This window comes from Protopterus annectens, chromosome 2.part0, assembly GCF_019279795.1.
Source record: "Protopterus annectens isolate FY-2018-M chromosome 2.part0, PAN1.0, whole genome shotgun sequence".
NCBI lineage: Eukaryota > Metazoa > Chordata > Ceratodontiformes > Protopteridae > Protopterus > Protopterus annectens.
The window spans coordinates 1,813,471,996-1,813,497,214 of record NC_056728.1 but is presented as its reverse complement, the minus strand read 5'-3'; the positions used below and the strand labels follow the sequence as shown (position 1 = coordinate 1,813,497,214).

The 25,219-nt window shown below is 43.3% G+C and overlaps 1 protein-coding gene across 2 annotated transcripts in view; it reads left to right on the top strand.

The window, feature by feature from the left end:
- LOC122793640 (anoctamin-7-like) overlaps positions 1 to 25,219 on the top strand; it is a 2,355,351-nt gene that overhangs the window by 2,072,576 nt on the left and 257,556 nt on the right. For both annotated transcript variants that reach the window (XM_044061850.1, XM_044061849.1), the window contains exon 19: positions 85 to 290. In XM_044061850.1, coding sequence (XP_043917785.1) covers positions 85 to 290 — 206 coding nt within the window. The remainder of the gene's footprint in view (positions 1 to 84; positions 291 to 25,219) is intronic.

The window sequence follows — 25,219 nt, the reverse complement described above, 5'->3', positions numbered from 1 at the left end:
CATCTACTCTCTTCAGGTAACTATACTCTTCAGGTAACTATACTAAACTCTGTTAAACATTTCATTTTTCTTCTGTCTTTTTAGTTCTTCAGTTTGGGTTCATCACGATCTTTGTTGCTGCCTTTCCTCTGGCTCCTCTTTTTGCCCTTCTAAACAACTGGGTAGAGATTCGCCTGGATGCACAGAAATTTGTGTGTGAGTATCGTCGACCAGTGGCAGAACGTGCACAGAATATCGGGGTGTGGTTCAATATCCTGGAAGGACTTGCCCAGCTCTCTGTTATCATCAATGTGAGTTTCTAAACATGTGCAAATCAGAATGTAAATAAACTTGCAGAATAGATTAATGGGCATCATGGAGCTTTGTGAAGAGCTATTATTATGAACTGTAAAGGATTATATGACACCTAGGAGTTGATTCGTTCACCTCATTAATGTTGAATTTTGTTGGTAAGTGCAAAACCAAAAGTCAACATTTAAATTCACTTTGTCACACAAATTGTTCCACATAGTGTTTGAAGGAATGAGCAATTATGAATCAACAGTAAATCAACAGTGAAAACCACATTTTCCTACTAACACATTAATCAGACATCGAACCACCACTACCATGGCAATGTCTCTTGAGAATAAGTCTTTATTATTTTTATCTTTGCTATGCATATTGACCAGATCAATACTGGCTATGAACAATGGCAAGCCTGATTTGATCACTTTTCAAAAGACGTATACCCCAACATTACAACTCTGAGCAAATACATTTTATTAAACTCAGTGATGCAGTGTACTAGAGCACCTGGCTATAGATCAGCATTCTACTTTGCTTGTAAAGGCAAAGTGTTTTTTTACAGTTGTGTAGGCAATAGGAATTACTAGTACATATATGTAGGAAGCAGCATTAATATTTAGAAAGAAATGATTGTTAGATATTACTTAGGTCAGTCCGAAATAATCTTGTGTCCTAAAACAAAACAAAATTAATCACATTAACCCTAGTTACCTCCCACCAGCTAACACTACTCTAAATATAACCTCATCTAACAACACCAGAATTGAACAAGTCACCCATAGCAAGTTACTGGGTGTCATCACAGATGGCAATATTAAATATGACCAGCACATTAACTCTGTTGTCTAAAAATCTCACAAAATTTAGGGCTATTTTACAGAGCTACGCCATATTTCACTGATCACAGCAAGACAGTAACTGCAATACCACTCTTACTTTTAAGCCCGTATTATGCATCTTCAGTTTTTACTAATCTTTAAACTGCACTAATGAACAAACTTCAATACCAATATAATTAAATAAGTATAATTACATCCAATCTCTTAAACGGAACCCATCACTGCATTCATCTGCAGAACCTGAACCTTGACTCAAGATGATAGTCACTGCTGAAATGACACCTTTACCCCATGGGAAAAATGGGAATAGAGGTAGTGGATGCATGAATTTTATATACTGGCAGACTGTCCTTAAGTCATACATACAATCAACATTTCATTGGCCAAAAATGAGAGCACTTACCAGTTTGCTTACGCAGAGTTGCAGAATAACCAACTCAACCCTGTTCTTCAAATAAAGAAAAGGAACTCTCTGAAAAACAGTTTTGCTTTAGCTGTTAATATATGCAGTTAGCCAACCTCAGCAAGACTGTTTCATGATGTAAAACTATTGATGGTGACACAGCAGGCCTTGTGCACAGGTGAACAAGGTGACTGCCTTGGGCACCATTTGGTCAGGTGGGATTTTTTCACCCTATTTATTTATTTTGTTATTTACTTTATATTTGAGGAAAAATAACAAATGCAGCAGTGACCATCCTCTCCAAATCAGCACCCTATAAAGTACTGATATTTCCAAGTTTTAAGCTCTGCACTACCAACAATCTGTACAAAGAATCCTGACTTGTTGTGCAGATTGTGGGTCAGACCCAGATGAAATCTTGGAAATTGTGAATGTTTAGGAACAGGAAAAGAAAATGCTGCGGTAGTGGTGAACATTACCCGGGATAGCTTGGAAGGAAGCAGTTTAGTTTGGTCTATTTTTATTATTATGGTTTTTAGCTCAGAAGATGACCAGATATTATTGGTAGTGGACAGCTTGATGAGCAAACAAATGAACTTGCTTGAAAGATTTTTTTTTTTTGCAGAATAAGACTCTTTTACAGAAAAATAGAAAATGTTGCATGGTGAGCACTCCCCTCCCCCCTTTTTTTGTTTAGTGTGACCAATGCTGAATATAAAGAACAGACCCACAATGCTAAACATATTGGGGAGAAATGTTTTATGTTTAGAAACTCAAAACAATGTGCTGCTAAAAGATCCATATGCATACCCATTTTATCAGTGTCATTTTCAAGATTAATTTCCAGATTCAGCAAGCCCTGCACGGTGTGCAGGAACAGTGCAGAAGCTTCAGGAGGCAATATGTCCACTGTGCGATCCAGGAATAAGCTGCAGGGACATGCACGAGCGCTCCTGCACTATTCCTGCATGGATGCAGCTCCTGTATGCAAATTACCCCATTTGCAGGTGAAAACCATGCAAATGAGGTGAATTTGTGATCCAGGAAGCTGGCAGCTGGCCGTGCAGGACTAGTGTAATCTGCAGAAATGTACTCGGTTAGTAACCAAGTACATTTCTGCAAACTACAAAACGGAGCCATGACAGCTCCAGATAAAGGGTGTATATAACGTGTAAAGCATGCCTATGGTCAAATATATGGCCATTGGCATGGACAACAGTTTAAAAAAAAACTTTTATTTTTTGTAGCCAATTTTGGCTGTTTAAGCATAGCGCAGCGGTGAGCAAACGAGATTGGGCCAAAAATATAAAAAAACCTGAAATATGCAGTCTAACCAAAATCACTATTTTGCCATAATACTCAATGGCAGGCAGATCCCGTGGTAGTGGTGCTGTGGTAGCATTGTTGCCTCACAGAAAGACGTTGTCCCATTCGATTCTCAGCTAGAGCGTCTTCTGCGTGGAGGCATGCGTGAATGGGCGTGCCTTCGTTGAAGGTTGTGCGTCAGGGTTGGTAACTTGGCACGTAAAAATCCACTACCAAACATTAGCGGACCGAAGTTCTGCTGTGGCGACCCCTAACCGGGATAAGCCGAAAGACACAACAACAACTCAATGGCAGGCAGAAGACAACATGGCCAACGAATAGTGGTTGCTAAGGGGGGAGGCTCAGTGTTGGACCTGTAACTATGTATTAGCAGGCAATCCTATGCAAATGAGGGGAATGATACTGAATCCCAGATTTCCCCTCAATGCTAGTCAGCATCCAACAGTGTAATTGAAGGAATAGCTTGGTTCAAGCCTAAGAGTTAGTGTGTGTCAGGCATACTGTAAGCAGATTGGAGCCCTGTGTCTTGGGTTTGCCTTTAGCTTAGCAGAGCTAAGCAAGCAGGTCTGTCTGAGGCTGCCTAGCACTCTTTACATTGCCTAAGCGGGTGTACGTGCCATGCACCTGCGTTTTAAAGGAAAAAAAAAGTAAACCAGAAAATAGCAGCTCTGTGCACATTTGAGCACTGTGTTTGCAAGGCATGCTCCTGAGCTTAAATAGGAAGGCAATGGGAAGGGGAAAACAGCAGTAGGAAGGTAATCAAGCAGAATTAGCATAGCTGGCAGGTGAAATGTATCATAATCAGCCAGTTACACAGGCAGAAACCCAGCCCAGCCCAGAACACTACTATAAATTATGCAAACACCTTTCCCAGTGTTTTTTCCCACATACTCTACACCACCGGTGTATAAAAGCAGAGAAGATTTAACAAACAAAAACAACAAAATGATAGGGGCTGCAATAGCTATCATATATCAACATGTGGAAGAAGCTGAAGGTGGTGAGGATGAGAATGCTGTCAACCAACCTGCAATGAGGAGACGGAGAAGAGTAAACAGACCCAGGGTAACCTACCAGGGGCTACATGAGATGGAGATAGTGGAGCCCTATATGGTGGACAGGGACCTTCTACAGAAAATTGTTGAGCTGTGCCAGCCACGCCTGACACACAGAACTAACAGAGGGGAACCCATCCCAGTGGATACGAAGGTATGTGTAGGCCTATGAATACTAGCCACAGGTACCTTTCGAAGGCCAGCTGGGGCTATCATGGGGATCTCACAGACATCAGCATCCAGGGTACTCCACCATTTCCTGGATGCCATGCCAGCACATGCCAGTGAGCATGTATATTTCCCCAACACCCTTGAGCCGTTGGCCAGCAATATGTATCTCTTCCACCAAATAGCAGAATACCCTGAGGTAGTGGGTGCTATAGACTGCACACACATATGCTTCAAAGCACCACCTGATGAGCGGGGTAAGGTCTACATCAACTGCAAGGGCTTCCCCTCCATCAACTGCCAGGTCATGTGCGATGCCCAGGGCATTATAATGAATGTGTGTGTGTGCTGGCTGCCCTGGAAGCTATCACAATTCCCACATCTGGCATCTGACACAGCTGTACCAGCAATTTGCTAATGGGTCTACTAGTGGGGGATGCTGGTTACACACTGGAGCCGTGGGTTATGACACCCATAGGAAATGCATACACATCCAAACAAGAACTCCATAATGAGGCACACACACAGACCAGAATCATAATAGAGCATGTGTTTGGGATGCTCAAGTCATGGTTCCAGTGCCTGGACACATCTGGTGAAGCCTTGCAGTACTCAGCAGCTACATGTACTCAAATTGTCATTGTATGTGCCATGCTACACAATATAATCCTGCAGAAACAGCTGCAGCAGGAGCAGCACGGTGCAGGGCCACACAGCCCCCCACCATTGCCAAGGCCTGCACAGGCACAGAGTGACTCGGAGGAGGAACAACCTAAGCCTGCCACAGTAGGCAGAAGGAGGTGTGCCCAGTATTCCCTGGCCATGGCAAAGAGGCAATGCATAGCACATACACTAACACAGTAGGGACCCAGGGAACAACACCTCTCTCTGACTTGCACATACAGTAAAAGGGATGCCAAACATGACACTACCTGTGCTCAACCATGTATAGGGAGTGTACTATGTGTATCCGACATAGGCAGCCCTCCAGCACCATCCTCAATACTGGCACAGCCACAAGGTAAGTCACTCTTCTTACCAACTGCCGAATGGAGTAGTATGTGTTGTTACTTGTATCTATGGTATGGATGTGAGCATGCAAGGGAATCGGGTGTCTGAATGGGATGCCAGCAGATAGTAGAAACCTATAATGGCAGCATGAGATCTGTAACAAATACTGTTGTCACCACAGTAGCCAGTACTACACATGTTGACAAAACCCACTGCAGGAAATGTGCTGGGCCACGTGTGTCCATATGAAACACGCATGCAAATCAGGGAGGCTCACATACCCAACAACAGTCCCAGCCAGCAGGACAGGTGTAGACAAATGCAAACAAAGGCTGTGCTAAAGCCTCTGAATGATGGCTATGGGTAACCTCCCCCTCAGGCCTACACAGGCAGACTACATCAGGTCAGACAGTGGGATGTTAGTTCTGAAGGGTAAGAAGTCAGAAACTGATATGTAGGTCAATCAAACCTAAGACCTGTAGTACACTGATATGCTTCTAGTCAGCATGACAGGTTAAAATACAGAATGAAATGGAGTACCTGACATACCAGTACAATCATAGAAAATGTGTATAAGTGTCAAGTGTGCCCCCCAATCCTATATAGAAATGTAGTAACAGTCAGGTGTGCCCCCCAATCCTATGTATAACTGTAGTAACAGTCTGGTGTGCCCCCCAATCTGATGTAGACATGTAGTAACAGTCAGGTTGCCTCCCCCAATTCTATGTAGAAATGTAGTAAACAGTCAGTTGTGCCCCCCATGCATATGTAGACATGTAGTAACAGTCAGGTGTGCACCCCCCAATCCTATGTAGAAATGTAGTAACATATATGTGTAGGTATAATACCAGTGGAGCACAGATTACCTGACGTGGCCAAGGTAGCAGGATAGATTGTAGCATTTGTACAATATGCAGGTATGCTTGTGTTAGGTTGGTGTGTGTTTCATATTGTGTGAGAGTTGTCAGTATGTATACATGGTGAGGTTTGTCTCCTGGTAGCCATTGCCCAGTGCTGCCGATGACAGGGCCAAGTCCTCACAACTGCAATGCCAAATACAATGCTCCCCTGTATAACACATTCTAGCAGTAAGCCATTGTAAATGTATGTAGGTAATATGTGTCACCATCTGAAAGATAGACATGGCATGACTGTTGGGCCAGATGTACAAGCAGTACACAGGGGAAAATACCCCAGACAGACAGTGTATAATGTGTAACCGTTAAATGAACACACCCTTGGAATTGTACATACAAGTTTGCAGCACATTATCTGGGCTTGTAGTAGGGAATACCGATGTTGTCTGGCCAAACACTTGCAGACCACAAAGGTCATAGGAATGATGTATGGAGAAACAGCTAATGTCCCTGCCCAAGCCAGCATAAGTGGAATTCCCCATGCATATCTGTGAGTCAGATACAAGTAGTGTCCATAGCACACATGCACCGAGCTCACTCAACCACCACCCACAGGTACCTCTCCGGTCTTAACCCTGCTGATGGGAATGGGTACATTATGACCCCCACCTGTGTATGGCAATAGCGAAAAAATGCAGCATGCAGTGCAGGTGTCCCATGCAGGTGTGTCCCTAGCTGTAAGCAGCACCCTGCCAGCATGCAAACCACTTGATCAATTCTGACAGAAAGTATTGCCATGAACACCTACCCTGTCACCCCAGGGGAATATACTGTATTGCACTCTGGGACTGTAGGACTGACAGAATGCAATGGCCTGCTACAGCTGGCTTGCATCACTACCAAATGGCCTACAGTCCTCTGACAAAGCCCTGTGTTTCACCTGTACTGACAATGTATGTTATGTCATGGACTCCCAAATAACAACATAACACAGTCCACAGAACCCATATGCAAGGCCATGTGGACAAACCAAAGTAACATGTCCACCATGTCCCACTGCATGAACTATGGATCAACACCAATACACTGCTGTGATGAAGTGATAACTATAGGGAAAGTATCAGAGACTGTTTGCATAATGTATGGAAGAGGATAGAATAATAGAGGGGGTGGGAGCATGGGCAGCATGGAATGTGCGAAGTCCGAAACACAGCTGTGTGCACATACTATCCCTGGCTGCAAACACAAGAATGGGTGGCTACAAACCTGCTCATAAACCATAATAGGGATAATGTCCTGACTTATGATCCCTGCCTCTGGGTAACCTGTGTGAATCTGTACAGCTGTGAGGTATTGCCACAGCAAGATAAGACCATACTATTGCGTCGATGGATGTACAAGTATGGGATCCTCTGCCGCCACTGTACCAAGGTGCTGAACCAGTTACACAGACCCAGCAGCAAGTGTCTGCAACTCCTCCTCCAGAATGGCATTAGTTTGCAGGAATATGTAGGCGTTTGACCACAATAGTGGACACAGCTGCATTCACCCTGTGTTCCCCAGGACATCACTGTGAGCAGAAAAATGCCTACCTAACAGTACTTGACAGAAAACATCACAGTGTATAACAGTAAACATGTCTGAATATCTTTGCTAACACCAGGACCATGTAGCAGAAGCAGCACATGCACAATTACCTACAGTACCCACAATCCCTTGCCCAGTTTGACCCCATATTGTCAACTGATCTACAGATATCCTGCAGATACAGTTTGCTAGCTGTAGGTGTAGAACACAGACGTCTGTACTGGAGTACAATCTACCTGGAATGGATCCACACATTCAATACAGAAGGGCATATTGGGCATGCTCCCACACTTAGAGAAATGAAGGCAATGTCAGACAACAAAATACTGAAAGGTCATACTGGGCATGCTCACACACTTAAAGAAATGAAGCCCATGTCTGGCAACAACAGTGGACCATACATACCTGACAGTAGCCGATATTAGTGCATACATTCCTCAGTATGCACAAGACATGCTTTGCAGACACATTGGATAGGAATACACACATATATCCATGGACAACACATTATAATATGGCAAAAGTACACATAAATAGATGTGTGGAAGAGAGTGACAGTGACAAAGAGCCTTCCATCATGAGGCCTGTCCCATTCAGCACACAGCCAATGGCTACAACCATATGATGTGTAAATGTCACTCACCATAGTCATTTGCCTCTGGAATCCTTCAGCATTATAGACTCTGTGGTGATAATGCTAACTGTGCGACATGACTGTACAAGGCAGTAGTCATCTAGCAGTTGTATACATGTACCTGTGGAATATAAACCTGTGTGTGCCTGAGTGTGGTGTGTCTACCTCTAGATGAATGGTTATGGCCCATGCACACGCACTGGCCTCCCCATTGCCCTACTACGGCAAGCCTGCTGATGTCAGTCACTTTGAAATACACCTTTGGGGAAGGAATAGCCCATGAATCTCTGTGGCGTGTCCTATAACTGCGTAATGCTGTAGTGTGATAAACTAGTTAGGTAGGAGTTCTAATCCCAGATGTGGCAAATGTGTGTGTGTTTGTCTGTGTAGGGATCAATGCTTTTTAGGCTAGTCACACTCACTACAATTTCAAATGCCCTACTTTGGCATGCCTGCAGATGTCATTCACCTTGAAATACACCTTTAGGGAAGGTGTAGCCCAGGTCTTAGAACAGTGTAAGACTGTAGTGTGATATAGTAGGTCTGTAGGGGTTCTATTCCCAGACATTGGCAAATATGGATGTTTGTGTAGGAAGCAATGCTTTTGAGGCCATTCACAGTCAATACAACCTCCATTGCCCTTCTTTGGCAAGCCTGCTGATGTCATTCATTTTGAAATACACTTTTGGGAAGGAGTAGTCCAGTAATCTCTGTGGTGCATCCTATAACAGTGTAATGATGTAGTGTGATATAGTAGTTCAGTAGGAGTTCTATTCCCAGACATGGCAAGTGTGGATGTGCGTGTGTTTGTTTATCTGTGTAGGGAGCAAGGCTTTTGAGGCCATTCACAGTCAATATAACCACCATTGCCCTTCTTTGGCAAGCCTGCTGATGTCATTCATTTTGAAATACACCTTTGGGGAAGGAGTAGTCCAGTAATCTCCATGGCACATCTTATAACTCTGTAATGCTGTAGTGTGAAAAACTAGTTAGGTAGGAGTTCAAATCCCAGACATGGCAACTGTGTGTGTGTGTGTGTGTGTGTGTGTGTGTGTGTGTGTGTGTGTGTGTGCGTGTGTTTGTGTGTGTGTGCGTGTGTGTGTATGTGTGTTTGTGTAGGGAGCAATGCTTTTTAGGCTAGTCACACTCACTACAATTTAAAATGCCCTACTTTGACATGCCTGCTGATGTTATTCATCTTGAAATACACCTTTGGGGAAGATGTGGCCTAATGATTAAAGTGTTTGCCTTACAAACACAAGGTACAGGGTTTGAATCTCACAGGGGATAATTTGCTAGGCTTAAAATAGCTCGCAAGGGCAGTAAGCCTAGTACTAATCTATGAACCTATTAAGGGTTGGGAGGATGGCGTAATGGTTAAGGTATTTGCCTTACAAACACAAGGTACAGGGTTTGAATCTCACAGGGAATAATTGGCTAGGCTTAAAATGGCTCACAAGGGCAGTTAGCCTAGTACTAATCTATGAACCTATGAACCTATGTAGCCCAGTAATCTCCATGGCGCATCCTAGAACAGTGTAATGCTATAGTGTGATATAGTAGTTCGAAAGGGGTTCTATTCCCAGACATGAAAAGTTTGAGTGTTTGTCAGACTTTTGGTCTGAGGAAGCAACCAGGAGAGGTTGTGAAAGCGCTTACCCATGCAATAAAGGTTTCTGTGGAACTTTATTTGGATTCTTACTTGGATTTTTATTGGATTTTGGCTTCTCCTTGGTTTTAGTGTTTGGAACATTTTTTCTTTTACATTGGACTTTTGTGTTTGTTCCATCACTCAGCAAACAGGGCTTTTCCTTTTTTATTATATTATGTACCCAGGATATGTCACAGCTATGGTGTCACCACAGTGCCATGCCCCTTGTGGAATATGACTGCAGACCATCCTTCTGCTGACACATGTACACTGACAACACAAATGGATAACATTATGGAGACCACAATCACTCAGTGTTAATAACAGCTATAATACATAATGGCTGGACAGCTACACTATCTGACATGTATGCATTAAACATTACACCTGACAACATGCTACACAGCAGTACATTGGTACACTGTAGTACAGTCACCGTGTGCATCAGAACCATATTAGCCTGTCCCTGCATCAATGTTATGGATGACATGGATGTGACACAGGTATCATCATATGCACAGGGTGTGTTGTTGGTTTGTCAGAGACAGAGGGTGGGCCATAGATTTGACACCATGTGTGTGGGTGAGGAGTGTAATTAGTTGAAATGGGTGTGGTGATGTAGTGTGTGTAGGTATGGGGTTGCCCTAGGTGTGTTTGTATAGTGTGTGGGTATGCATGCACACAGTTCTGCCATATGGCTACCCTACAGAGGTGTTTCTTGGACAGCTGCAGACCATACCTGGCAGTGTGTGCAGTTCACCACCTCTGGCCATGAACACGTGGACTGTGCCTGTCAGGGGTTCCATGGGCACGTCCACGTACAGGCCTCGATGTGCTACTCTCCCCTGATGATGACAGATGTCTGCTGGAACCAGGTCCCTCCTGGGACTGGCCAGGATGATGTGCATGTAGCCTGCAGTGATGTGGTGTGGACAGAACCCCCCCCCTGCAGTGCTGGGGCTGATACTGCCAATATGGGAGTGCCTTGGTGTCCTAACACGTCCACATCGACCACCAGCTATTGGTTTTGCTGGCCTACATCCATGCAGCAGTCACTGCACTCCCACCACATGTTCGAGCACGGACAAACCACGGTCGATAAGGCCCACCATCTCACCCAACCATCTATCCATGACCTCGGTATAATCACAGAGGGCACCAGAAAGTTCATGGAAGTTGTCGCTTGCAGATGAGAGAGCAGCCCTCTGCAGCCTTGGGCCCTGTCTGGTGTACAGTTCCATACATGCCTGCACCCCCATGACAGTCTGAAACATGCACCTGGTGGTACCTGTTGTGATGCTTCTGCCAGGGGCATGATGACCAGCGGCCCTACCACGAGCACCCTGGTACATCTGCCTATGTGGTGCCCTGCCAGACATCTGGCTATGCCTGCTGTGACCAGCCACAGTAGGTATGGATACCACAGTCTCCTGTGCACTGCCACCAACTGCCAGTTGTCCCTCTACTATGGCCACTGGTGATGGGGTATGTATAGGCACTGTAACTGTGTGTGGGGCTGGAGTGGCTAAGGGGGATGTCAAATGATAGCACAGTTTCGGCCTCTGGCAACCCTGCCTGTGCCTCAACAGTACTATCATCATCTTTGGTATCTGTATGGACACCAACATCAGATTGCATGCAGGAGGGACCTTGACCCACCTCTCCACCTGTGAGGGAAAACAAGAAATGCACTTTAAGACCTGTACAGCATTACATAAATGTAAACACATACACACACACACACACACACACGCACACACACACACACACACACACACACACACACACACACACACACACACACACACACACACACACACAGACATTCCACCTTAATACCTACCTGTCTCCGATTTTACAGAGAGTCCCATGTTTATTCACATAAATTCCCCATCCTGCATCACACTTGGTAACATACACTCAGTACCACTCATTAACGTATCATTCCTCTAAATGCCTAGTCGAGTGATCACAACACAAGACCTGTTACTCCATTAACTCCTTGACTTGAGTGGAGTAGGTTTTACATGGCCTTACTGCTGTCATCCAGTGTTCACCCTGGGTATGTTCAGACATTGTGAGCATGGCCCCTATATGTTAGGGGCTACTACGTTCACTCCATAATGTCACGCACTGAAGTGTCATATGTAACTATTGCTCAGTACATGCCAGATCTGCTGCTCAATCAACTTATCATGTGGACAACAGTAGTATATGGATACACTCCCTGGTGTTGTCTAGTAATTCCCAAATGCATGTGTAGTGTTGCATGAGTGGGTAGTCATTCACCTTTCTGCTGACTGCAATATTAAGGGTATACCTGTGTCTACTTTCCCTCCAACTGCATGTTCCATGCTACCGACCTTATTATACTATCAGCCATCCTGTGATTACATATCAGACAAGTATTCCTGGTGTCTCAAGTGTCAGTCAATGTCCATGAACTGCACAATCCCAAAGGGAAGTACTGCCTTATGAACAGCCCCACAATCACACATGTGCATACATGGACACCCACACAAACACACATACATGCACACACACATCTTACATGCATCAAGCCCCCTCCACTCCACCAGATTGCACTTACAGACTAAATACCCTCCCACCTACACACACACACACACACACACACACATACGCACACACAGACACACACACATACGCACACACACACACACACACACACACACACACACACACACACACACACACGCACACCTACAGGTGAGGTTGCACAATGATAGTACACACAGTCCTCCCATTACCCATCTGTCAACATGCATAACATATGGTATTCAACAGCATGCAGTGCAGCTATAGTGCATGGGCTGTGTTAGTAGGTGATGCCCCTTCCCCTGGAAAACACTGCTCCCATGTAAACACCTGTTCTGCACCTTGCCATGTACAGTGCACCAAACCTCACAGGTGTACAAACCATTGCTGAATGTCTATTAATGTGTCAGTTATGTCTGCTCTAATGCTAACAGTGTTTGAGCGACACATACCTGGGATGATATGTGGACAGATGTCATTTGTGAATGTCTGATGTCTGGTTTACAGATCTCAACATCAGCGGTGCATGTATGACAACTAATATACTATTACACTGACAACTGTCAGACCTTACCGTGACTATAGGGAGTGTACACACCCTTATTGATATGACTCACTCTTTCTTGATCTGCCATGGGACCACATCACCATATATATTAACAGTACATGAGCCTGATATGTGACATATGTACTGTACATTCACATGCAGTGTCTAAGAAATGTGTTAGGTGTGCAGATGCTGACCGAGATGCATACACTCCGTGGGTGCATATGTGTGCACACCCTTATCATGATGGTTTGTTGCACCTATTGTTATGTGTACTACAGCAGTCACTATTCCTGGCAGGGGTATACTAGCATGGGCCATCTGCATTTGCCAGTATATGGTCAGTCTGCCCTACACATGTCCCCAACTCTGCATGATTGCAAGGTCTACTCAGGTGCACATCCCTTGGAGTTCACACACTGCCGTCACTATTGTTGTGGAGTTGGGGTTACATCTGCCACAGTTGCTGAACCTGACTGTGTGCAGATACAGCCATTCTTAGCATCCTTAGGATCCCTGCTGCAGTGCACTGGTGTGTCATGATGCCACACCCTCCCCACCTTCAGCCTTTTTGCAGATGCTTGACAAGTATGGCCTACACATGTGTGTCAGTTTGCAGTATCCGAAACACTGAACACCACATGTAATAGCCTAGTCTCAGCTAATAATGTGGACCACACTATTATGTTATACCATAGTGTAGATCTGTAACAGTTGCCATTGTAATACTGGGATAGCACTGTTGTAGCACTGTATAAGGGTGATGTTTTACACACATCCCTACTGTAGGCTATGTGTCCCACCATTATGTTCATCCTTGTGGACACATTTCACAATGACAGGATGTTAGTTATCTTGCTGGTGTCTGACATACCCTTCAGATACCCCATCATGGTCACCACTGTGATGCAGTGCATTTAACAGCAACAATATGTGAACAGGTATGGCATGCATTATGGGTAGGTGTGTTAGATGTGTGCATGGAATATACCATAGTCATTACATACCCGGTGTATTGGCAATCATGAACATAAACCATACTCACCAGTTACAGGCTGTTGCCTTGGTGGCATACCAGAAGGACCTACATAAGAGTGTGAGAGATGTGATGTCAGTGGCCACAGCTGTGGCATTGCTACAGGGTGAGTGCAGCATTACAGTACATCAACAGTACAAGTCCACAATACTGCCGCTTATGCACATCTGTTTATTACTACTACGCAGCAACAGACTATATATATGACATCTCACATATGCATGAGCTACCTGTACAGATGTGGATGCATACACAACAGTGGTCTATTGATGTGCCCTGTGGCCTTACATGCATGCTCCTCAGCTGGTGTGTGGGTAGCACCCACATCCACAACGGTCACTGCCAGTTGTTGGGTGTGTGGGTGGGCAGGTGCCACAATGCTGGAGAGGAGCTCCTCAACACGTGTCGGGGTGGTGGATGGCATGACCCCCCCCCCATTGCGAGGTGATCCCCCTGAACTGCAGCAGCATGCCGACGGGCATTGCAATGCAGGTCAGTACAATGATGCCAGACCTGCTCATAACTGTGGTTATGCAAGTCGACATCATTGACCCTGTGGACTAGATCATTCCACAGGGCAGTCCACTCCTGTTGCTCATGGGCGATCCTGCCAAACAGAACCCAATAGTGCTGTATAAGGTGGCTCAAATGACCTCATTTTCTTCCACTGAATACACTGGTAAATGGCCATGGGACATCTTGCCTGAAAGACATAAAGATGGAAACAGGTCTGAACAACTCATACAGCATGGTTACCATAGTTCTTAATACACATCTCTGTCAAACCCCCACCATATCAGTGACAACAAACCATTCACACAACTCAATAGGTATGGCTACAGCTTACCTACCATTGGGACATATATTGTATTGCATTACACTTTGTGCTATGTGTTTGTAGTCATGTTCCCTGTGTGGACACTATCATTGTTGGCCTGTTACAGACTATTTCACCTGCATTCCATTGTCAAGGCCACTATGGTTCCATATATGCATGAGGTATGCTTGCTATGTGATTGCTGCACATCTGCCATTCTGTGTTATTGGGGATATCTCTGCATGCTGTTGGACATGTTCCGGGAGTGTGTGGACTATTATTCCCCACATATGGTCAAATATAGTGACACAATAGCATGTTTAGGGAATATTTGCCAGCAGAACCACCTCTCCTACCTCATCTGGCCATGTTACCAGACCACATCGCATGTGGGACCCACCCTGGGGCCTCCTCATCTACTGGTCCAGCACTGCCTTCAAGTGGAACCCCCTCAGGGGATGTTGTCCCCCCTGGGGACACACACAGACATGATCCTGTCACCAGAAGTCAAGTCCAGGGTCTGTTCCATAGGGGGCTCCACAGACACTTGTGGGATGTGCTACAGCACCTTAAGGCACCCAGTATACAATTACAGGGTCCACATGCTCCTCCTGCTCAGCCTCCAGGCCAGGCACCTTCAGGGCCATGGAACTGCTGTTATGAGTAGCAATGGGTGGGGGCCTTGTTCCCATTGTTTCCATATGGGGGCTCATGGGGCTTTCACATCGCAGACCACACACAACATCCAGGGTGTTTACCCACCACATGTGTCATATACCACCCCTGTAGGCTATCTACCAACCCGAATGACCTCCATGAATATACCTGTTATCCCTCCCCATATTCTCATTCCTTACTTCACAGACAAGGGCCATGTGGTCCCAACAAGGGGTTCACATGTGACATGCCCGTTCATGTTGCACACACATACAGCTATATATATCTGTGTGTATGCTATGTGTGATGTTCCCTCACACATAGCATGCAGCACTGTGGTGGTAATATAGGAGACATGTATTTACATACATATGTGTGTGCGTGTTTGTATATATGTAGACATACACACACACACACACATATATATATATATATATATATATATATATATATATATATATATAAAATATGTTTAGATATATTTTATGTTGTATATATGTGTTTCTTTATATATATATATATATATATATATATATATATATATATATATATATATGCCTACATATGGGTATCTGTATATCTGTAGACATACATGTATATATATATATATATATATATATATATATATATATATATATATATATATATATATATATATATATATATATATATATATATATATATATATATATACATATATGCACATATACATACCTGTATATGGGGTACATTCAGAAATCAGGTCCACAATCTCTAACTCTCCTTCCTGCATGGCTGCACTGTTCTACCATGCTACAACACAGACATGTGCCACATATGGACACAGCCTAACATTAGGGGGTATATATAGGGCCAGATTGCAGGTAAGCCTATTAAACACATATGGCATTTCAGCATGCTACAATACATGTTAACCTGAGTGTCCTGCAAGTGGTGGTCTCTGGAACCCATGTGTCCATCATTATGGTATTACTTCCACCACCAGCTATTGGCCACAGTAATATACATCCCTTCCATTACACAACACACACTATGTTGGCTTACATCTTATCAGTTAGTGCTGCTCTGCACGGTTGACGGGTGTGGCCCACTACCCACAAGGACAGACTCTATTGTCCATAGCAGTTGTTCAGCTGAACATCATTACAACAACAACACCTGATGGCACATATATATAATTCCACATTATCTATCCCAGTATTATGGACCAAGTACTACAGTCAATTACATGCATATATACTTCACATAGCTATTGGGGAAATGACGTCTGTTGTGGATGGTTTCCATGCAGGAGTTTTTTTTTTTCTCATTGGCTATGGCCTTAGGTTGCTTTCTTTGTTTCTGTTTTCGTTTTGATTGTGGATCTGGTTTCTGTCTTTCTCTCTCTCTCTCTCTCTCTCTCTCTCTCTCTCTCTCTCCAGTAAATGGATTGAGATGCTTGGAATAGATTGCAGCATGGCTTTTGTAGGTTATGCCAATGATCAAGTGATGGCCTCTGCACCAATCAGTGTCCTCCACTTGCTACCTGCATGCAGCATGCTGTGTAGTACTTCCAATTACCACTGTCATGGCAACCCACTACTATAAATCCTTACATCACGTGAGAGTGGTCCCTTTACCTTTCCTGTATGGTGGACATCCTTCCTGTGCATGGGCAGCAGTATTACAGACAGCAGGTAACAATAACTCTTACAAGAGAACTTGCACATTCAGGCCAGCTACATATTTGTACAAGGTTCCAGAACTACAGACAGTGTGTGAGTAGTGTTGCTGTATGCATTGTATAGCACCAGTGTTACAGGTTTTGTGTGTACATACTATTTTAACATGGAATGCAGTCTGTCTGCATAGCTCTCAACTGTGGGCCTATCCACTTGATGGCCAGAGGTGTGTCTGCTATATCTTGTCTGTCCACCACACAGGTTTTGTGTAAGATATATCACTGGCAGTGTATGTGTTGAGTGCTATCAGTACATGGCTACATCCATTTGTGTTTCTGACTTCATATTCCTGACTAAAGGTATGTTGCAGACTATCCTGTAACACCAGCAACTTGCTTAGTGTATGACAACACTATTTCACATATGGGCCTGTGTTCTGTCTTCTGTCCTCCACCTACATACTAGGCTTTGTTCATATGACATGCTGTCAGGGGTTATGTAGTGGCCTGTGCATATGTCATGCTGCCATTCCTGCCATCATTGCACTACTGTTGTGGCCCCCACACATATTGTTGGGTTGGGTCCATATATGTGGTGTGCTTCATCTGCACAATACATGTGTGCCCTTCTGCAGTCCAGAGGTCAGTGTATGTAACAGTGGTATATGCCACTGTATGTCAGTCTATGGGGGGATGAACCATAACTAACGTAGGCTGTTACAACATGTGAGGGATATCAGGAGTAAGCTGCCTTAAGGTATCTGGATGTACATTACCATACAATTCACCTTGGGAAAATGCAGGCCTACTGCTTCCTGCCATACAGACTGTTCTGTTTGTCAATGTGATTGTGATGGTTTCAGTTATGCCTTGTTATGTGACAGATACATCCCATTGTGCCAACTGAATTCTTTTCCCCCTAGGGATTGCATACAGAGTGTAGATAGGTGCTGCTGGACTATACATCTACATTACTTACTGTTGATTGATTGTTATCCTGTGGCTCAAGTCTGTCCTTACTGTTGTACTACTTGAAGGCCTTGGCCTGGACAGCAAAATATGTTATGCTTTCCGGAATACTGTATTAATTGATCTGTTTGAGAGTTGCATTAGTCTGTTTATATATATTTCAAAGTCAAAACAGCTATATGACATGGCATATACAACTGGAATAGTACACAAGTAAAGCTTTCTCATGTATGCCAACTTGTGCGTGGTGTTATATCCTTTGACCTCTCTGTGGGTATATGTTTCAAGCAGCAATTGTCTTTTGTATGGGTGACTCATACAGTGTCCATTTGGTAAGGTGGCAACTGTAGGAATATTGGCTGTTTTGTATGGTGTGCACCCTCTAAATATGTATCGTTCTATACATACCTCTGTGTGTGTATGTGTAGTTACATATATATCTATATCTATCTATATATATATATATATATATAGATATATATATATATATATATATATGTGTGTGTGTGTGTGTGTGTGTGTGTATATATATATAGTTTTTGCCAAAGGGGATGACTATACACTTTTTGGCGTTTAGCTTGAGGCCATGGCTCTGGCACCAGTTGTCTGTTTCTATGAGGCCCTTTTGGAGGATGCTTGTGTCGGCTGGAGAGTCGATTATGGTGCCCAGTTTGCAGTCATCTGCGAACTTGGTCAGCCACAGTCCTTCCGTGTTGGCCTGTACCTCCGAGAAGTATATACCGAACAAGAGAGGTCCCAGGACTGAGCCTTGTGGGACACCACTTGTAACTGGTTTGGAGTCTGACATGGCTCCAGCAATTCTAACCATGTGGGTTCTGTCCTTGAGCCAGTTTGCAACCCATCTAGTGACATAGAGGTTTATATTTAAGCTGGTGAGCTTATCTATAATGCCCAAGTGGGGTATTGTATCAAGGCTTTGCGAGGTCCAGGTAGGCTGTGTGGACCACCTTCCCTCATCAATGGCCTTGGTGACTGTTTCAAAGAAATCAACCAGGTTTAAGAGGCAGGATCTGCCCTTAACAAAGCCGAACTGGGTAGGATCCAGTGTGTAGTTCCCCAATATCTTTATTTATGAGGTCCATGATGATCCTTTCCATAGCTTTGCAGACCAAGCTAGTCAGGCTTATGGGGTGATAGTTTCCAGGATCCGTTGAGGCACCACCTTTGTGGAGAGGGACCACTGTTGCTGTACGCCACTCTTTGGGTACATATCCTGTAGTAAGGCTGAGATTGAACAGTAGTTTTATGTTTGGGTTTAGCTCTTCTTGGAGTTCATGTAGGACACAGCCCGGGACACTGTCTGGTCCCATTGATGTTGTGTTTTTTGCTTTGGAGAGGTCGGCTCTTACCTGAGCATCTGAGATGTCAGGGGGGCAGCACTCTGCTGGGATAGATATTTGCCCTTTTGGTGGGGAGGGGGGGGGAGACGTTTGCGCTGAACCTGTCAGCTAGGATGTTGGCAATGTCTGTGGGTTCGGTGTATTTTTTTGTCATTTTGGACTAATTCTGAGCATATCTGGGAATTCCCATCCAGGTTCCTAACATAACTAAAGAAAGCCTTGTGATTATCCTTAGTGTTCTGTGCAATTTTTCTCTCGAAGCTGGCCTTAGACGATTTTATGAGTGCCCGTAGTTTTTTGCTAATACTGATCAGAGATGCCTTCCCTTTTTGGGATTTTGCTCTATCATTTAGAAGCTTCCTCCTTCTATTGTATAGTTTGTTTATGGCTGGGGTCCACCAGACAGGACGTCTGCTTTTGGAGGATTGGGTCTTGGTTGACCATACATTGATGCTGTGTTTTTTGTTTTGGAGAGGGTGGCTCTTACCTGAGCATCTGAGATGTCAGGGGGGCAGCACTCTGTTGGGATAGATATTTGCCCTTTTGGTGGGGAGAGGGGGGAGAAGTTTGCACTGAGCCTATCAGCTAGGATGTTGGCAATGTCTGTGGGCTCGGTGTATTTTTTTGTCATTTTGGACTAATTCTGAGCATATCTGGGAATTCCCACCCAGGTTCCTAACATAACTAAAGAAAGCCTTGTGATTATCCTTAGTGTCCTGTGCAATTTTTCTCTCGAAACTGGCTTTAGACGATTTTATGAGTGCCCGTAGTTTTTTGCTAATACTGATCAGAGATGCCTTCCCTTTTTGGGATTTTGCTCTATCATGTAGTAGCTTCTTCCTTCTATTGTATAGTTTGTTTATGGCTGGGGTCCACCAGACAGGACATCTGCCTTTGGAGGATTGGGTCTTGGTTTTATTTGGGATTGCATGATCCATGCATTCCTGAAGGTGTTCATAGAATGCGTTTATAAAGGATTCTGCGGTCTGGGCCATATTTTCCACAGGCCCGGGGGCTTTGAAGGATTTCGCCTCGGTTTTGAGGCATGTGAAATTTGCTTTAGAGAAGTTTTTCACTGTGGTTTTCTGGGCAGGGGTGGGGTCGGGATGTGAATATCCAGTGAGATTAGTTTATGGTCTGATCTTACCAGTGAGGGATACACTTCTGGTCTGGAGCATAGTGTCCCCATGTTGGTGATGATCAGGTCCAGTATGTTTTCCCCTCTTGTGGGAGTGGTAACAAGTTGTTCCATAGCATTTGAGTTTATAAATTCTAGGAACCTTTGGGCTAGGGTGTTGGAGCTAGAGTAATGCTCCCAGTCTATGTTTGGGTAGTTAAAGTCACCCAATATAATGGTGTTTGGAGAGACCTTCATATTTTTCAGTATTCTCAGGAAGGCAAAGTGGGGTTCCTGTGTTTGGGAGGGTGGTCTGTAGCAGGCTATAAACTGGAAGGCAGTTTTACCCACAGTTAGTTGCACATGGATAGTCTCTGATGCTTCGTGCTGTGCCACCAACCTGGAGGTGTGGGTATCTTTGACGAATATTGATACCCCCCCTCCTTTTGTGGTTCGGTCCAAGTTTTGGGGCCGAAAAGCATGGTATGAGGTATAACCTGGTAGTGCTGGGGTGCTCTCAGGAGCCTTGAACCAGGTTTCTGTTACTGCACAGATATCGATGTTCTCCATGCTAAGGAGAGTTTCGAGTGCGTGCATCTTGAGGTTTAGACTTCTGCTGAGTAGCATTACTCTTAGTTTCTTATCCCTTGTGATACCTATGGAGGTGGGTTTGTCTTTTGAGCCTTGCCTAAAAAAGGCACTATGGGGGTAGCAAGAGCCTTTGCCAATATCCGAAAGCCCAGAGGTGACAGGTGCAAGCCGTCCCTAGTGAAGGTAGGCATGTTGTACAGTATATATGTTTAACAGCAACCCACTGAAATATATGATTGTGGCAGTTTGTGCCTTCACCCCATTATAACAACAGATGGATATACATAAGGTGATTATATATATATATATATATATATATATATATATATATATATATATATAATTTTTTTGGGGGGGGTGGAAAGCAGGCACTATTCCTGGATATGATGTATGTATCTTTCTATACAATTTATTGTGAAATGCCATTTTGCCAAACAAAAAAAAAATCTTCCTCGAAAGGAAAAAAATAAATACTGAATTTCTTTCTTTCTTTACTCTTGTTTTTCATCAGGGCATCATTGGATATAAAAGTTGGCAAATAGCTTAAAAATGCTCCTCATGGCATCTGCAGGCCTATTGCTTATGGGAGTTTGGTGGCCCCCAGACCTCTGGTTTAATTCAGTTATTTCTTCCACAGTTACTACTGGTCTAGGTAGGATGTGTTGAAAGGATGCAGAAAGCAGCTGAACTGTAAGACAAAATATGCAGACAAGTAGAAAAAAGTAATCTGAAAGATAGCAGGCCATGGTGAAGGTGGTAGTGGGGTAACAGGGGGCATGGAGCCCTCTCATCGTGGCCAGCATTTCACCTAAGGCCAGTCCTAGGTGGTGATTCACCTAGGTCATGAATGCTGAGACAGATTCCTTTCGAAGATAACATGAGATTTAGACAGGTAAAAGATTGTAGGACCTTCATGATCTCTTCCAAGGAAAAGGGAAGAAAGAAGTTAAAAGTCACTAAAGGGTTTCTGGACACTAAATAAGATCTAGGTGATATTATAGGAAGAAACAAGCAACTCTAGGCTGAGGTAAGCAGCAGTGGAGGGTGGAGCTGTTCTTTTAGAATATACTATCCCTGTTGACCTAAATTTATTATTTTGTCATACAGACAGGGTCTCAGTTTTTCCTCATTAAGAGAATACCTCTAAAACTTAACCTAGGGGGGTCTAATAACATGTAAGGATTTTCCAGGAAAATCTTCCTGTCATCACAAATGGTGCATGATCGCCTGATATCTCTTTTTGCCTGTGGAGTGATAAGATGTTTCTTATGGTAGGTAAGAATTTTGCTACTACTTTTTGTTATTTTATGCCAGTTTATACTGAGAGGACAAACAATGAGCTGATGTATTATTTTGGATGCCTGCTAAATATGGAGAAGCAAGGGGAAAGCAGATGTCATCAGTCAGCTGAAAATCCTCATTTCCTCAGTTGTCATGCTGTTTTCTAACTAGGTGTGATCTGTTGATTGAATATTTTTTAACAAATACATTAGTGCAATCAGTAGTTGTATATTTTAGAGAGGACTAAAAAAACTTCCTATCTGTGTAACTCTAAAGATGAGTAAGGTTCAGGTAACAACCAAATAACCATTCTCTCTCTAGGCACTACAGGATGTGAATTTGTCTCTTGTGTAAGTGTCCTACTTGAGATGAGATCTGGATTTAGGGAATAGAAATCCTTTGTCATTTAGGGAAAGGGCCCGTTTCATTTCTTCTCACAATATAAACTGACATTCCTATGCTATATAACTAACCAATTTACCCCCTACCCCCACCACTGGCTGCCCTCCTGCATAATAGCCCATTACTTAAAGATAATATAGCTGAATCTCCTATGCTGTTTTCCACCAGTCTTTGCCAAAAACAATTTTCTGTTTTGTCTTTTTATTGAACTAACTTTGTGGTGAATGTAGCCCCTTAATTTTCCTAGTTCCTGGCAGATCTGACAAGACCCAAGCAGCAGGCTTTGCCTGCAGCACTCAACACCTCTATTGTGGATTTACACTTTTTTACTCCTAATCTTTGCTGGTTCTAGACAAGTCAATAAAAACACAATTCTGTTTTCTAATCTGATCTGATATCTGTAGGAAAGTGGTTTGTTAACACTAATGTCAGGTTTAGTCTTCCCTTATCTCATCTCACTGAAGTCTCAGAGGTGTATTTTTATAGTGTCTACCCATCTATCTTCCTAGTCTGTCTGCTTATACTGTTACCAAAATAATTGAATGATGGCAATTTTGATGATCTCAGGGATGTAAAAATCCTCCCATATCTGAATATGTTACTTCGTGGGGTGGGGGGTAATGCCTATATCATCTATTTTTTTTCCTCTCCTGTTATGTACTTAGACCTGTCCCTTCAGACATTAGTAAAACAGGAAACGTTCCCACACAAAATTATGACTGTGCCTCTGAGGCATTCCAGTCATCAACATTTGGCTTGTATTATTTGTCTGCTTTAACTTAAAGTATCATACCAGAAAATCTGAACAACTGCTTCAAACCTCCCCCCAACTTTTGATTGTGAGTATCCTCCTTGGCAATATTAATGATTCCTCCTGTACATATTCTAGAAGTTCTAACTTTATGACTGTGTCTCTGTCTAGATTATGCTGGCCAACTACTGTTATAGTCAGAAGGCATCACTTATCTGTGATCTAAATCATAATGTCCCACCAGTACTGTATATTCATTATATGATGCCACCTCCCACCACTGTAAAATCAGAATTTCAATAGTGCCTGACTTCTTTCCACATAAACAGTAAATAAGTGATGTACTGTAATACAAATTAAAATGCCCTGTTTGGTAATCAGTAAAAAAATATAATAAATCAACTTAACATTATTATTTATAACAATGACCCACATGAAGTAAAAGTAGGATCTTCTCCAGTTAGCCTAGACATCATTGCTTCCTGCTCCATAGTTCCTTTCAGCTCTTCAACTGTTCTGATACTACTAGCAATTTTACAGATGCTACTTCTAAATTCTGCTGTCATTTAGGCAATAGAATCTTCAAACATGAAAGAAACACTCTTACCTGTATGGTTCCCCATTTCATTTGCATTTTGGCTGTCAGCAGATGTAGACCTCTAAGCTTATCTAAGGCCTTTTCAGGGTCAGCTTAAATCTCTGGGCAGCTGAGCTCTCTCTCTTCTCAGGATAAGAGGTTAAGGAAACAATTTAATCCAATGCTTCCTCTGAGCAGAATGCAGGGATCAGACACTTTTCCTTTGTTCTCTTACCAGCTTTGAATAGTTATTATCAACATGGCTCTGTAGTAGTAGGAGGAGCAACCATCCAAGCTGTCATTGACAAGTCCTTCTTCCTGAATGACAGCAATTAGCTTATGATCGCAAGGCATTAACTAATTAAGGAATAGGTTTTGGCATTACACATATGGGCTGCGGTGGTACAGTGGTTAGCACTGTCGCATCACAGCAAGAGGTTCTCTGGTTCTATTCTTGGCTGGAGTGCCTTCTGTGTGGAGTCTGCATGTTCTCCCTGTGGTCGAGTGACATTTAAAGACATGCAGGTAGGTGCGCATGTGAATGGGTGTGCTTTCTTTGAAGGTTGGGCATCAGGCTGGCACCTTGGCACTGTAAAAATCCACTGCCAATGATTAGCGAACCCAAGTTCTGCTGTGGTGACCCCTAAAAGCTGAAAGATATTAGTTTTTTCTTATCTAAGAGCACTCTCAATTTAGATTAGCCCCAAATCCTTAGGCATCAGCTCTGGAAACCACTTTTGATGGAACAAAATCCAGTTTTAGTCCCAGTTTTCTTTGGGAACTATAAGCACTCTCAGAGTAGACTGACAGCCCTTATTCTCTATATTACCCTGGTTCTGTATACCCAACTGTACTGTGAGGAATTCATTCCAAAGCTCCAATGAGTGCTACTTTTCTTAGTGTTTTTTTTCTTAATTTGCCTTCAAATAAGTTATTTGCTTAACAGTTGTGTAGTTATTACTTATGAACATGTTACTTATTGTATTTTATTACCATTCATAGCTATCATTTTAGATATTATTTAACTTCACAAGTTATTTTATGCTGTTTATTTTTTCTGTTTTAATTGTACATGGTG